The sequence below is a fragment of the Nerophis lumbriciformis genome, linkage group LG05 (genome assembly GCF_033978685.3).
Source record: "Nerophis lumbriciformis linkage group LG05, RoL_Nlum_v2.1, whole genome shotgun sequence".
NCBI classification, from domain to species: Eukaryota; Metazoa; Chordata; class Actinopteri; order Syngnathiformes; family Syngnathidae; genus Nerophis; species Nerophis lumbriciformis.
In genome coordinates, this window is record NC_084552.2 from 22618224 (window position 1) to 22633673 (window position 15450).

The 15450-nt window shown below is 40.6% G+C and overlaps 1 protein-coding gene and 1 long non-coding RNA gene across 2 annotated transcripts in view; one reads left to right on the top strand and one right to left on the bottom strand.

Annotated features, from left to right (window-relative positions):
• The window catches only part of prox3 (prospero homeobox 3), a 30744-nt gene extending 21723 nt beyond the window's left edge, over nucleotides 1–9021 (bottom strand). The window contains exons 1-2 of the mRNA XM_072913166.1: nucleotides 8711–9021; nucleotides 8234–8378 (exon numbers count right to left, since the gene is read on the bottom strand). Coding sequence (XP_072769267.1) covers nucleotide 8234 — 1 coding nt within the window. The 5' untranslated portion in view covers nucleotides 8235–8378; nucleotides 8711–9021. The remainder of the gene's footprint in view (nucleotides 1–8233; nucleotides 8379–8710) is intronic.
• The window catches only part of LOC133606768 (uncharacterized), a 65834-nt gene that overhangs the window by 33607 nt on the left and 16777 nt on the right, over nucleotides 1–15450 (top strand). The window lies entirely within an intron of this gene.

The window sequence follows — 15450 nt, forward strand, 5'->3', positions numbered from 1 at the left end:
TGTTCACAGACCATGGGAAAAATGACCACCATAACACACTAACATACACATTAACACCAGCAGGTAGTTACAGTATCAATGGCTATATATAGTTTATAGTTTGCACACTATTGACTATTGATGCACCGAAAATTTGGCCAGAAAAAGCCGTACTTTGATCAGTACTCCCAAAACTGATGTTGTGATGACGTAAGCCATACGCACGGAGTTGTCTGGAGCGGAGGCAGCGTGTCCGCGCTGTGGACGTACACTAATATATTCCAGATATACGCAATATACAGCGATCTTCACAATTTAAGATGACACTGGCGGCTTTTAATGAGAGAAAGGCTCCCAGCATCACGAAGCAAGTGTAACGTCAGTCTCGCTTTGTCACGGACGTGGCGCGACAGAAGTATCTAAACAGAGTCTTTAAACACAAGTACAGTCTCCAATAACACCAGAAATAGATGCTATATTTGTTGCTAGTCGTTTTTATTAAAGAAAGAGTGACTAAAGGGATTGGAGAAATCTCGGGGAAACATTGTTTTTATATCTCGCATTGCACAATAAGCAGCAACAACTTAAAAATAAAACAAAACGATATTACGTAAGAAAAATCTATATGTTAATACTATACTTAATAATATATTTGTTTTAAATGTATAATCACAATGTTTTGCCTTTTATAAAGAATGTATGCATCATAGCAAATCATGCAATGACATTTTGACCACGCCCCCTACCGCCACAGGTATTTTGGCAATTTAAAGAATACCCTGACATTAACAAAATAAAAATGTCTTACATTACGATCATGCTTTGTCAAAGATGTTTTGTAATGTTAGTCTGTGATGTTTGCACCTAAAGTAATGCGAGTACATCAGCTGAAGAATATGGGGGTGGGTGGGGTGGGTGGGGTGGGCTGGTCAAGTCCTCATTTACAGAATGAAATGTTGTGTGTCCTATGTGTGATGAACTGCTTAAAAAAGCATAATGTTTAAAACACATTTCATCATCGCAAATTAATTGTCCGTTCATTGTGTTGAAACTTGAAAATGATCGTTGTGGCTTGTGCAGCCCTTTGAGACATTTCTGATTAAGGGCTATATAAGTAAACTTTGATTGATTGATCTGCCTAAGGTACACTTATTAATGATTAAAAAAATTATATCTAGCTGCGATTCATCGCGATTAATTGTGAGTTAACTATGGACCGAATGCGAAATTAAATATTTTAATCGTTTGACAGCCCAATAAATAATAATTTTGGGTATTATTTTATAGGCTTTTACAATAGTCTTCACAAACAAACAAGGTTGCCATACCTTGTATTGGCTGAGTCCAGGGTTTAACGCTCCTATACAGAAATGTGGTCTTTACACAATGCCAAACAGATTTGCTACAGCAGGCTTGTAATGAAATAAAGAGTCAGGTGTGTGGCAGGTTTTCCGTCCAATTTGTGCAATACACTGTAACTGTAATGGTAGTCACTCTCTGTAACTTGGTGCTGACACATACCTGAGATAAGTGTGGCTAAGTCAGAGTCACTCAGTACTCAGTCCGATTTCTCTAAATTAGCTTCCTACAGCCCATGGAAACACCTCAATCCGATCGTGTTCGGTTTTTGAAAAATCGGACTAACACACCTGGATTATGAGATTGGAAAGTAGATCTCTCGAAGGGGTGTGTGCCACCACTGGGGACCCTTCGTATCGCGTATGCACCAGTCTCAACCCAGAAACAGATACCATTCAATACAAACATAGCAGCAATTGTAATGAAGAGGAGACTGTTTATTTGCTTCACACATTAAAAATAACGGAACATTTTGAAGTGCATCGATGGGAGAGAAAAAGAAACAGAAATTTTTGGGGGAAAGTAGCTAAGGAAATATAGAATTCCGGCTTAATCCGGACTCCGAAACAAAATACAAATGAGATGAAATGGAATGAAGCAGGTATATTAAAGGCGAATAATAAATCTCTTCACGCTGCATTTGTGCACTCCAACCAAACTGATTAACTTTCCCCACAACTGGCAAGATAGTCCAAAACAAGAGCAACCTTCATCTGGAACAGTATCAGTCAAGGCACAACAATCTAAAACTCCTTCAATCAATCCACAGAGCATAATGAATCTCTGTCCGAAAATTCCTTCAAAAAAACTCTTCCGCCTGTGTTTCTTTGCTTCAGATCTGCATACATTCTTGTTAGAAGCATCATGTTCGTAGCACAAGACCATTTATTGATGCTGTTTGCTATTTAACATCAGCATAGCCATTAGAGATGGAATATTTCTAATCTGTGCCAAAATTATAGCCGACATCACTTAAAACAAGTTGTGAGGATCTGCATATTCTAGTGCGGGGTTCAGAGGTGGGTGGTGCTTCACGTGTTCAGATTATGATTAAGGTGCAGAGATAGCATAACATTCAGATTGTTACTGTGACTACTTTAGTACAAACCCCGTTTCCATATGAGTTGGGAAATTGAGTTAGATGTAAATATAAACGGAATACAATGATTTGCAAATCCTTTTCAACCCATATTCAATTGAATGCACTACAAAGACAAGATATTTGATGTTCCAACTCATAAACTTTATTTTTTTTTTGCAAATAATAATGAACTTAGAATTTCATGGCTGCAACACGTGCCAAAGTAGTTGGGAAAGGTCATGTTCACCACTGTGTTACATGGCCTTTCCTTTTAACAACACTCAGTAAACGTTTGGGAACTGAAGAGACACATTTTTTAAGCTTCTCAGGTGGAATTCTTTCCCATTCTTGCTTGATATACAGCTTAAGTTGTTCAACAGTCCGGGGGTCTTCGTTGTGGTATTTTAGGCTTCATTTTCAATGGGAGACAGGTCTGGACTACAGGCAGGCCATTCTAGTACCCGCACTCTTTTACTATGAAGCCACGTTGATGTAACACGTGGCTTGGCATTGTCTTGCTGAAATAAGCAAGGTCCATGGTAACGTTGCTTGGATGGCAACATATGTTGCTCCAAAACCTGTATGTACCTTTCAGCATTAATGGCGCCTTCACAGATGTGTAACTTACCCATGTCTTGGGCACTAATACACCCCCATACCATCACAGATGCTGGCTTTTCAACTTTGCGCCTATAACAATCCGGATGGTTCTTTTCCTCTTTGGTCCGGAGGACACGACGTCCACAGTTTCCAAAAACAATTTGAAATGTGGACTCGTCAGACCACAGAACACTTTTCCGCTTTGTATCAGTCCATCTTAGATGAGCTCAGGCCCAGCGAAGCCGACAGCGTTTCTGGGTGTTGTTGATAAACGGTTTTCGCCTTGCATAGGAGACTTTTAACTTGCACTTACAGATGTAGCGACCAACTGAGTGGGTTTCTGAAGTGTTCCTGAGACCATGTGGTGATATCCTTTACACACCGATGTCGCTTGTTGATGCAGTACAGCCTGAGGGATCCAAGGTCACGGGCTTAGCTGCTTACGTGCAGTGATTTCTCCAGATTCTCTGAACCCTTTGATGATATTACGGACCGTAGATGGTGAAATCCCTAAATTCCTTGCAATAGCTGGTTGAGAAAGGTTTTTCTTAAACTGTTCAACAATTTGCTCACGCATTTGTTGACAAAGTGGTGACCCTCGCCCCATCCTTGTTTGTGAATGACTGAGCATTTCATGGAATCTACTTTTATACCCAATCATGGCACCCACCTGTTCCCAATTAGCCTGCACACCTGTGGGATGTTCCAAATAAGTGTTTGATAAGCATTCCTCAACTTTATCAGTATTTATTGCCACCTTTCCCAACTTCTTTGTCACGTGTTGCTGGCATCAAATTCTAAAGTTAATGATTATTTGCAAAAAAAAAAAAAAGTTTATCAGTTCGAACATCAAATATGTTGTCTTTGTAGCATATTCAACTGAATATGGGTTGAAAATGATTTGCAAATCATTGTATTCCATTTATATTTACATTTAACACAATTTCCCAACTCATATGGAAACGGGGTTTGTAGGTAAATTGACATTAAAGCTAAACAGAAATGAAAGACGGTCAGCAGGATGTCGAAAGGACACATTAAAAAATGTCAAGACACTTTCTCAAAACAGTCACACACTTTTCCGGCTTCAAAATAAAAGCACTACACTATACATCCGGTTTAACTACATTTAGGGTTTCTCTTTAATGAACGGGCTTCATATTAGCCACCTCACCTAACAAAATAAAGTAATATAATGTATTGTAGCGTCCAGAAGAAAACAAAGTCTGACTTTGTTTTTAGCTTTTATTTCCAATTTTATGATAACAATGGGCACAATTCCAACAAGCAACCCGCAGCTCTTGAGCAGCATGCAGCTCTTTAGTGCTAGTGGCTAGTGGCTAACCTAGTGGCTTATTGGAGCATTTTTTAAAAAAGGATTGAAAATGGAAAAAGATGGTGGAAAAATTTATTTTTTGTTTTAGTATGTTTTTTGTTTGGGGACAAACATGACACAAACCTTCCCAATTGTTAGAACGCCCACTGTTTAATATGTTTGTGTGTATGCTTCAATGATGAGAGTATTTGGTGAACATCGTTTTGTCCTACTAATTTTGGGGGTTCTTGAACTCACCATAGTGTGGACTGTGACGCAACAGTTTGTTTACATGTAAAATCATCCACTCCTTTTTTGTCTCATTTTGTCCACCAAACGTTTTATGCTGTGCGTGAATGCACAAAGGTGCGCTTTGTTGATGTTATTGACTTGGAGTGCTAATCAGGCATATTTGGTCAGTGCATGACTGCAAGCTAACATGCTATTTAGGCTAGCTGTATGTACATATTGCATCATTATGCCTCGTTTGTAGGTATATTTGAGCTCATTTAATATCCTTTACTTTTATCCTCTTTGTATATAATTCATTTTTGCATGTCTCATGACACATTATCTGTATGTAATATTGGCTGCATTTCAGATAGTTGTTTGTGTGTCACATTGTACCAGACCACAGCAAACATTACTTAGCTTACCAAAGATTGTAATACATCTATTAGAAGAAGACAGCTTGCCTTTTCCTTTAACTTGGACACACACATCTATACCTTTGGTCATTAAAAGCCAGTCATTTCCAGGAGTTATCTCACCTTCTGAGTAGCCTCTGATTTACTAAAATGTGTAGAATAAATATTACATTTCAACATTTCTGGCAACGAATATTTGTTTTAGCCTGCGACACATAGTCATTTTGATACTAGGCTATTATAGCTAATATAGACACTTACGTCATGTGTTGCATTCATTATAATACTTATATACGGCTTTTCATTTTTTGCGGCTCCAGACAGATTTGTTTTTTGTATTTTTGTTCCAATATGGCTCTTTCAACGTTTTGGGTTGCCAACCCCTGTCCTAGTGTGACATCATAGGTCAACCGGTAAAGTAATTCCGCTAAAGTGAAAAAAGCGCCCCTCGGTGTACGGGAGGCACACGGCGTATGACCAGTCGTCGCAATGGAAAGTGTGCATGGACACTTGGACTTCACACGTAGGTGTGAAAATACAAAAAAAATAACTATTTGAGAAATCAGACTAATTTAATGCATGGAAACGTAGTGACTGTCTTCACCATTCATATCATTCTTACTCATGGCTTTAACTTTTTTCTTCGTCTTCTTCAAAGTACCCTTAGTTTCACACGGACAGCTAAATAGCAACATTGTACAGCGCATGCAGAGGTAGCTAAAGCAGCTGGATACCCACCAATCATGACAAATGACATGGGTTGCCTACAGCCACAGTTGCGAAAGCCGATGTTTTCAGTTGTGATACCGTATTTTCCGGACCATAGGGCGCACCGGATTATAAGGCGCACTGCCGATTAATGGTCTATTTTTTAAATCTTTTTTCATATATTAGGCACACCGGATTAGAGGGCGCATTAAAGGAGTCATATTATTTTCATTTTTTTTCTAAATTGAAAACAATTTCTTGTGGTCTACATAACATGTAATGGTGGTTCTTTGGTCAAAATGTTGCATAGATTATGTTTTACAGATCATCTTCAAGCCGCTTTTTGACAGTCTCTTCAGGATGCGCTGTTTTGTGGGCGGTCTTATTTACGTGGCTCACCTTTGGCAGCGTCTTCTCCCCGTCATCTTTGTTGTAGTGGTGTAGCGTGCAAGGACGGGAGTGGAAGAAGTGTCAAAAGATGTAGCTAACTGTTTTAATGACATTCAGACTTTACTTAAATCAATAACGGAGCAGCATCTCCTCATCCGTGGCTCACTAGTGCAATAACAACACCGAAAACGTTTCCCGTGAAAAAACGTCCGACCGGAACTCTCTAATAACTAAAGTTCCTTGGGTGAATAATGTTAACTCACTACACCAGTATGTTTTAGCGCTTTCATGGCGAGTTTACTGACAGATATAAGTAAGAACTTTACACTACTTTATATTAGAAATGGCAACAGGGGAGGATGAATGCCACATAACAGGAAGATAGAGAAAAAGAAGAAGCTTATCGACTACTATTTTTCACGGACTACAAAGGCGGATGCGCGCAAATTTTCCGGACTTCTACAGATCCCAAATACAGATCAGCAGGTACCAGAAGGTAATAAAAGTTGCTTTTGCATAATATTGCGAAACAAAACGCCAGATACAATGTCTTACCTTATACACACACCGTAATAATACTGGTATGTTTAAAGCGCCGACAATCCTTCAAGCGGTGCGGCTTCATAGCTTACCAAAGTCGTACTAAAATATTTTGATAGATTTTCGAACGCCGTGTTTAATGTTCCATATTTTCAATGGAACATTTAAAATGTTGGTGTGACACATTGCAATCAAAGTGCTGTCTACTCTTATCTCTTATGTTTGACTGCCATCTACTGGTCACACTTATCATCACATCATGTACCAAATTAAATAGCTTCGAGGTGAGTAAGCTCAACCAAACTTATTCCTTACATTAGGCATACAGGGTTATAAGGCGCACTGTCGAGTTTTGAGAGCAAAAAAAAAAAGATTTTTAGTGCGCCTTGTAGTCCGGAAAATACAGTAATTAAAAACCTGCCTTTTAGTTATTTTTTTGCAGTGCAGGTCAGTTCGCACGTCCTACTGGGTGAACATCTGTCCTGTGACTTTTGCCCCCGACTTTGATGCTCCCCCTTCCTGATAAATATTTGCACTCCGAGAAACTCGTACCTTAATTTTTTTTCTCTCCTCAAAATATGGAAAGGCTTGAAAAAGAGATAATAGTCATGTGTGATGCGGTACTGCTTTGTAGCCCCCAGCCCACCACCTCCATGATGCCCCCTTTTCCTTCCTCTATATTACCCCCAACACACCCTCCATGTTATCAGCTCAGGCAGCTTGTTAAGCACTGTTTGATCAGAGTGTTTACCGTCACACACACACACACACACACAAATGACTCACACACTGGCGAAAGAGGCTTTTGAGAGGCCAGGCTGACAATGGTCAATGGTCCTTTGGGAGAGAAATAGACTGAAAACACTGTGTGTGTGTGTGTGTGTGTGTGTGTGTGTGTGCGTGTGCGTGTGCGTGTGCGTGTGCGTGTGCGTGTGCGTGTGCGTGTGTGTGTGTGTGTGTGTGAGCAGTATAGTCCTACTTAGCTTTGATAACACCCTTAATCCACTTCAGATGGATACACTCACTGAACACAGAGCTGGTCAAATAATGGATAGACAGATGTGGGGGAAACAAAAAGAGATTGATGGGTGGATAGATGAAACACTAAAGGAATAATCCCCCTATAAATAGCTAAATATCAATTATTCAAATGCCCCGTCCTCCCTGCTATAACACAACCCAGATGGCACACAGGCCAATGCGCTTACACGCCAGCCAGATTAGCTTTTTTAAAGCCAGCGGAAAGATGGCCAAAATATTAGCACTGTGCACTGGGCATGAAAGCCATGGAGTAGCAGATTAGGTTTAAAGCAAGGCAGTATTTCCACTGCATGGGCAGGAAAGGGGGACTCAATTGACAGTTACATGGTATCATTTTTCAGTCATTTGTAAAGACAGCGAGCTAATTAACATTGAATGGTTTTAAGATGCAAACCCTCCAAGTTGTATTGCATTATTTAACTTATTCCGTGTGACTTTAAATCATTTACAGCACGGTAAATTGGCAGCATTTGTTGTCGCAGTATGAAACAAGTTAAAAAAAAATGTTTAGTAGAGGAGCTGAGCACGTTGGAAAAGTGGATTTTTTAAATTAAATAAAACAAATGCACTTACTTTGGCTGCGGTGCTCCAACTCAGGTGTCCGCTTCTGCGCTCTCCTACCGGCGCGACTGTCCTCAGCTGGCACCCGGGATGATGATGATGGTGGTGGTGATGATGATGATGGTGGTTACGGGAGACCACCGAGTGGCTGCAGCTCCTGCGTGTTGTATTGTGGTGTTATTCCACAAGCCCCCCCTTCACTCTGCAAGCCAATCTCTACCCTGGCTGGCACCACCCTGTCATCATCACACTGGAGTGCTGCCGTCCACTTGACGGCTCCGTCCCCGCCCATGTTGGCATGACCCCCAGGACGCATGCATGCACTTCATATGCAGTAATCTGCACCAAATTTGTAAATATTGAATTTGGTCAAAATGTGCATCGTATGACAATTGCCTTCCTACATTTCAAAATAATGTGCAAGTCAGTTCCTGAGCAGAACTATATGCACATATTGCTGCAATTGGCACCCAAATAAAGCCTCCTTACCTTCAATAGGTTGCCTCCGCTATAACCAACCTTCACATCTGTGCCCCCCCCACCACTCCTATACTTCTGATTAAAAATGGCGAGGCAACTGACTGAAAGGTCGCATGCAGTTGTTATGGAAACGAGGCCGGTAACAAAAGCTGGACGCATGGTTACAGATGGGGGCGAGTTTATGGGAGGGGAAGGGAGAGAGGTGCATGAGGCCGAGATAGAAGCCGGCGGAGGTCTGAATGAATAAAAAACATGCTGAGGGAGGATGGCGGGAGACGACAAGGTCAATGATGGCTCCATCTGTGATGATAAATAACACAAGTCCGTGCTGGGTTTTTGTCATTCAAATGTGTGTGTGTGCATGAAGGCCGTCGATGGAGAACACAAACACCCCCCCCCCCCCCCCAAAAAGGCGCATGAAGCCAAAAATTGTGTGCGGACGTCATTTCTCTGAGGGCTGGTATTATGTAAAGTGCTCAAACACTCTGCCGTGCACACATGTAAGCACCGCCGTGCCAGCGTATAAATAGGACGCCCCGCAGTGAGGGAGATAACAAGAATTGGGAGGACATAGAAGGATCAATAGATGGCATAAAGTGTATGTTTATCGATTCACTCGCACGGGTGTGTGTGTGTGTGTGTGTGTGTGTGTGTGGGAGTTAATGGAAGAAAATTGGATCCACAAAACAATTTTGTTCAGTTTGTGTGATTCTTGAGCTCATGTGTGCAGGACTTTATAGACCAGAGCGATTCAGCTGAATTATAGGTGTGGCCACATTTTCAGAACTATACGGGCCAGTGAGGGTCGGATTTTGTTATGTTCAAAATTCTTGTGTCCAGACAATTTTTTTGTGTGTGTGAGAGAGGTTTCTTATACTGACAGTTTCAGCTGACACTTCAACCTTTGTCAGATGAAGGGTGACGTCCTGCAGACCAGAGCTACAGAAGCACACAAACTGAACAAAATTGCAATGTAGATCTCATTTTCTTCCATTAGCCCAACACACACACACACACGCACACATACTGTTTATAATTTGGAATGGGGACCAAGTTTTTGATCATCTACAGGTTGTGGAGGCATAAAAAAAAATTGGTAAAATGGCCACTGCCCAGTTAGCTCATACACATCTTTAAATCTCTGGATTAATGAAGTAATGTGCTGATCAGTCTTGCTGGGGACCCTGGGAAAAAAGAGTTAATATGGTTCATGGGGACCAAATTTAAATAATTTTGCATAATTCACACACATTTGTACATGACTACTGAGGACCATTTAAAAAAAATAAAAATAAAAATAAAAAAAAGAACCATCCGGATTGTTATAGGCGCAAAGTGTAAAAGCCAGCATCTGTGATGGTATGGGGGTGTATTAGTACCCAAGACATGGGTAACTTACACATCTGTAAAGGTGCCATTAATGCTGAAAGGTACATACAGGTTTTGGAGCAACATATGTTGCCATCCAAGCAACGTTACAATGGACGCCCCTGCTTATTTCAGCAAGACAATGCCAAGCCATGTGTTACATCAACGTGGCTTCATAGTAAAAGAGTGCGGGTACTAGACTGGCCTGCCTGTAGTCCAGACCTGTCTCCCATTGAAAATGTGTGGCGCATTATGAAGCCTAAAATACCACAACGGAGACCCCCGGACTGTTGAACAACTTAAGCTGTACATCAAGCAAGAATGGGAAAGAATTCCACCTGAGAAGCTTAAAAAATGTGTCTCCTCAGTTCCCAAACGTTTACTGAGTGTTGTTAAAAGGAAAGGCCATGTAACACAGTGGTGAACATGCCCTTTCCCAACTACTTTGGCACGTGTTGCAGCCATGAAATTCTAAGTTAATTATTATTTGCAAAAAAAAAATAAAGTTTATGAGTTTGAACATCAAATATGTTGTCTTTGTAGTGCATTCAATTGAATATGGGTTGAAAAGGATTTGCAAATCATTGTATTCCGTTTGTATTTACATCTAACACAATTTCCCAACTCATATGGAAACGGGGTTTGTGTATCGCAAAATAGGTTTTACCACAAGAAATTCAAGAATTCTAACAATAGTAAGATAATTGTGTATTGGTAAGGGTTGTGTCAGGGTTTAAGTGCTGCACGAATGCTGCTGTAACTGGGGAGCTGAGGTTCACTGAGGAGGAAACATGACTTCCCACACAAGTGAGTAGAAGGATCCTTGTCATTTGGTGGTGGAAGTGTCATGTTCTGGGGTGCTGTGGTTCACTGAGGGGGAGCACAAATTCCAACACAGGTGAGTGGCCAAAATTTGTGTTTTGGTGGTGTTTGTGTCATGGTTTCAGTGCTGCACAAGTGCTGACGGCAGTGGGGATCTGAGGTTCATTGAGGGGGAAACCTGACTTCTATCACAGGTGAGTAGACAATTTTGTCTTCCCTACAGTCAAACATGTGGTAGCATCATGGTGTGGGGTGGCTCGAGTGCTGCCTGCGAGTCTCCTCAGTTCCCAAACATTTACTGAGTGTTGTTAAAAGGAAAGGCCATGTAACACAGTGGTGAACATGCCCTTTCCCAACTACTTTGGCACGTGTTGCAGCCGTGAAATTCTAAGTTAATTATTATTTGCAAAAAAAAATAAAGTTTATGAGTTTGAACATCAAATATCTTGTCTTTGTAGTGCATTCAATTGAATATGGGTTGAAAAGGATTTGCAAATCATTGTATTCCGTTTATATTTACATCTAACACAATTTCCCAACTCATATGGAAACAGGGTTTGTACAAAAAAATAACTATTTGAGAAATCAGACTAATTTATTGCATGGAAACGTAGTGACTGTCTTCACCATTCATATCCTTCTTACTCATGGCTTTAACTTTTTTCTTCGTCTTCTTCAAAGTACCCTTAGTTTAAATAATGTTGCATAATTCACACAAATTTGTGCGTGACTACTGAGTACCATTTAAAAAATAAATAGATAAAAAATCAATAAAAAAAGTTCAAATTAAATATGACATGATCCTCAGAATCATTTAAAAAGCTTTCCTTTTAGAGGACCTGTTTTTTTGTCCCCATACTGTCAGAGGTCCCCTAAAGGTCACTGTGTAAACAGAGTGATGCCCCCATTAAGTAAGCATTGCCAGAAAACACACACACACACACACACACACACACACACACACACACACACGAGTGAATCAATAAACATACACTTTATGCCATCTATTGATCCTTCTATGTCCTACCAATTCTTGTCATCTCCCTCACTGCGGGGTGTCCTATTTATTTGTACGCAAACTGAGCACGAAACCTCTCACACAAAGAATGTTGTCTGAACACAAGAGTGCTGAACATATGTATTTGAGAAGAGAAATTGAACGTGATTGATTTGTTGTACAGTCTAACCTCGATTTATTGGTTCTTTCATAAACCGAAAAGTTTGTATAGTGAATAAGAGTTCCCCGTAAGAATCAAAGTAAACATGAATAATTGGCTCTAGCCTCAACAAAAGTTCCTATATATATATACCGTATTTGTCGGACCATAGGGCGCACCGGATTATAAAGTGCATTAAAGGAGTCATAATATTATAATTTTTTTCTAAATGGAAAACACTTCCTTGTGGTCTACATAACATGTAATGTTGGTTCTTTGGTCAAAATGTTGCATAGATTATGTTTTACAGATCATCTTCAAGCCGCTTTCTGACAGTCTCTTAAAGGGGAACATTATCACAATTTCAGAAGGGTTAAAACCATTAAAAATCAGTTCCCAGTGGCTTATTATATTTTTCGAAGTTTTTTTCAAAATTTTACCTATCACGCAATATCCCTAAAAAAAGCTTCAAAGTGCCTGATTTTAACCATCGTTATAAACACCCGTCCATTTTCCTGTGACGTCACATAGTGAATACAAACAAACATGGCGGAAAGAGCAGCAAGCTATAGCGACATTAGCTCGGATTCAGACTCGGATTTCAGCGGTTTAAGCGATTCAACAGATTACGAATGTATTGAAACGGATGGTTGTAGTGTGGAGGCAGGTAGCGAAAACGAAATTGAAGAAGAAACTGAAGCTATTGAGCCATATCGGTTTGAACCGTATGCAAGCGAAACCGACGAAAACGACACGACAGCCTGCGACACGGGAGAAAGCGAGGACGAATTCGGCGATCGCCTTCTAACCAACGATTGGTATGTGTTTGTTTGGCATTAAAGGAAACTAACAACTATGAACTAGGTTTACAGCATATGAAATACATTTGGCAACAACATGCACTTTGAGAGTGCAGACAGCCCAATTTTCATCAATTAATATATTCTGTAGACATACCCTCATCCGCGCTCTTTTCCTGAAAGCTGATCTGTCCAGTATTGGAGTTGATATCAGCAGGCCAGGGAAGCTAGGGTCGATATTCTTCTCTTGATCATCTTCGGTGGCATAAGGGACGGTGTGAGCCAAGACATCCAGGGGGTTTAGCTCGCTCGTCTGCGGGAACAAACTGCCGCCATTGCTTGCTGTGCTACCGAGGTCCTTTGTCCCTGAATTGCTCACACACTCCGGCAGATTCAATGGGGGTCTGGCGGCAGATTTCTTTGACTTTATCGTTGGAAATGCATCTGCTTTGAGTGTCGCAGGATATCCACACATTTTTGCCATCTCTGTCGTAGCACAGCTTTCGTCGGTAAAGTGTGCGGAACAAACGTCCAATTTCTTGCCACTTTCGCATCTTTGGGCCACTGGTGCAACTTGAATCCGTCCCTGTTCATGTTGTTACACCCTCCGACAACACACCTACGAGGCATGATGTCTCCAAGGTACGGAAAACAGTCGAAAAAACGGAAAATAACAGAGCTGATTTGACTCGGTGTTTGAGAAAATGGCGGATTACGTCATCGCTCCGAGAGCGAATATTAGAAAGGCGGTTAATTCGCCAAAATTCACCCATTTAGAGTTCGGAAATTGGTTAAAAAAATATATGGTCTTTTTTCTGCAACATCAAGGTATATATTGATGCTTACATAGGTCTGGTGATAATGTTCCCCTTTAAGGATGCGCCGTTTTGTGGGCGGTCTTATTTACGTGGCTCACCTTTGGCAGCGTGTTCTCCCCGTCATCTTTGTTGTAGCGGTGTAGCGTGCAAGGACGGGAGTAGAAGAAGTGTCAAAAGATGGAGCTAACTGTTTTAATGACATTCAGACTTTACTTAAATCAATAACGGAGCAGCATCTTCTCATCCGTGGCTCACTAGTGCAACAACACCGTAAATGTATCCCGTGAAAAACCGTCCGACCGGAACTCTCTTATTACTAAAGTTCCGTGGGTGAATTATCTAAACCCACTCCACCGGTATTTTTAGCGTTTCCATAGCGAGATACAAGTTAGAACTTTACGCTACTTTATATTAGAAATGGCAACAGCGGAGGATGAATGCCCCATAACAAGAAGATAGAGAAAAAAAGAAGCTTATCGACTACAATGGCGGACGGGCGCAAATTTTCAGGACTTATGCAGATCCCAAATACACATCAGCAGGTACCAGAAGGTAATAAAAGTTGGTTTTGCATAATATTGCGAAACAAAACGGCAGATAATGTCTGCTAATGTACACACACCATAATAATACTCGTAGGTTGACAATCCATCAAGCGGTGCGGCTTCACAGCTTATCAAAGTCGTACTAAAACATTTTGACAGATTTTTGAGCGCCGTGTGTAATGCTCTATGTTTTCAATGGAACATTTAAAGTTGTGGTGTTGTTTATAAGCGTCATCCTGCAGTCTACACTTATCCATACTTGCCAACCCTCCCGAATTTTCCGGGAGACTCACGAATTTCAATGCCTCTCCCGAAAATCTCCCGGGACAACCATTCTCCCGGGAGATGTCGTCACGTCCACTTTTCCTTCATATAAACAGCCGGCCGGCTCAGTCACGTCATAACATCTACGGCTTTTGGCGAGTGCACAACTGCACACACAACAAGAAAGAGACGAAGAAGAGACAGTCACGGCGACGACCAGTGACAAAGAATAGAACGAGGATGGACAATTCAACCCTAAACTCACTCCTTTCCTGCAAATTAAATTTCACAGCTGCTGCCTGTAATAGAGTGATCTAAGTTTTTTGTTGCCATCTCCTGGTGAATGTTGGGTATAGGGTTCTGTGGTTACTTTTTGGTTGGCCAACAGTTTACGTTGTATTGCGCACCCTGACGGCAAGTGTGGGAGTCAGTTGCATTGCATTGCACTTTCAAATACAACAATGAATAGAGGAGAGTTATGTGTGTGTGTGTGTGTGTGTAAATAAATGAACACTGAAATTTACGTATTTCATTTATTTATATGTGTATATATATATATATATATATATATATATATATATATATATATATATATAGAATTAACTGAAAGTCAAGTATTTATTTTATTTATATATATATATATATATATAAGAAATACTTAAATATACTCCTCCCCCTTATATATATGTATATATATATATATATATATATATATATATATGAAATACTTGACTTGGTGAATTCTAGCTGTAAATATACTCCTCCCCTCTTAACCACGCCCCCAACCACGCCCCCGCCCCAACCACGCCCCCCGCACCCACCCCCCACCTCCCGAAATTGGAGGTCTCAAGGTTGGCAAGTATGGCATATCGTTCACAATCATGAACGACAAGACGACGATTGTATCTTTTTTTCAATACACTCTAACTCGTAATTAAAACATGTTAATAAAAGTCCACTTCCAAGCTTTTGTGA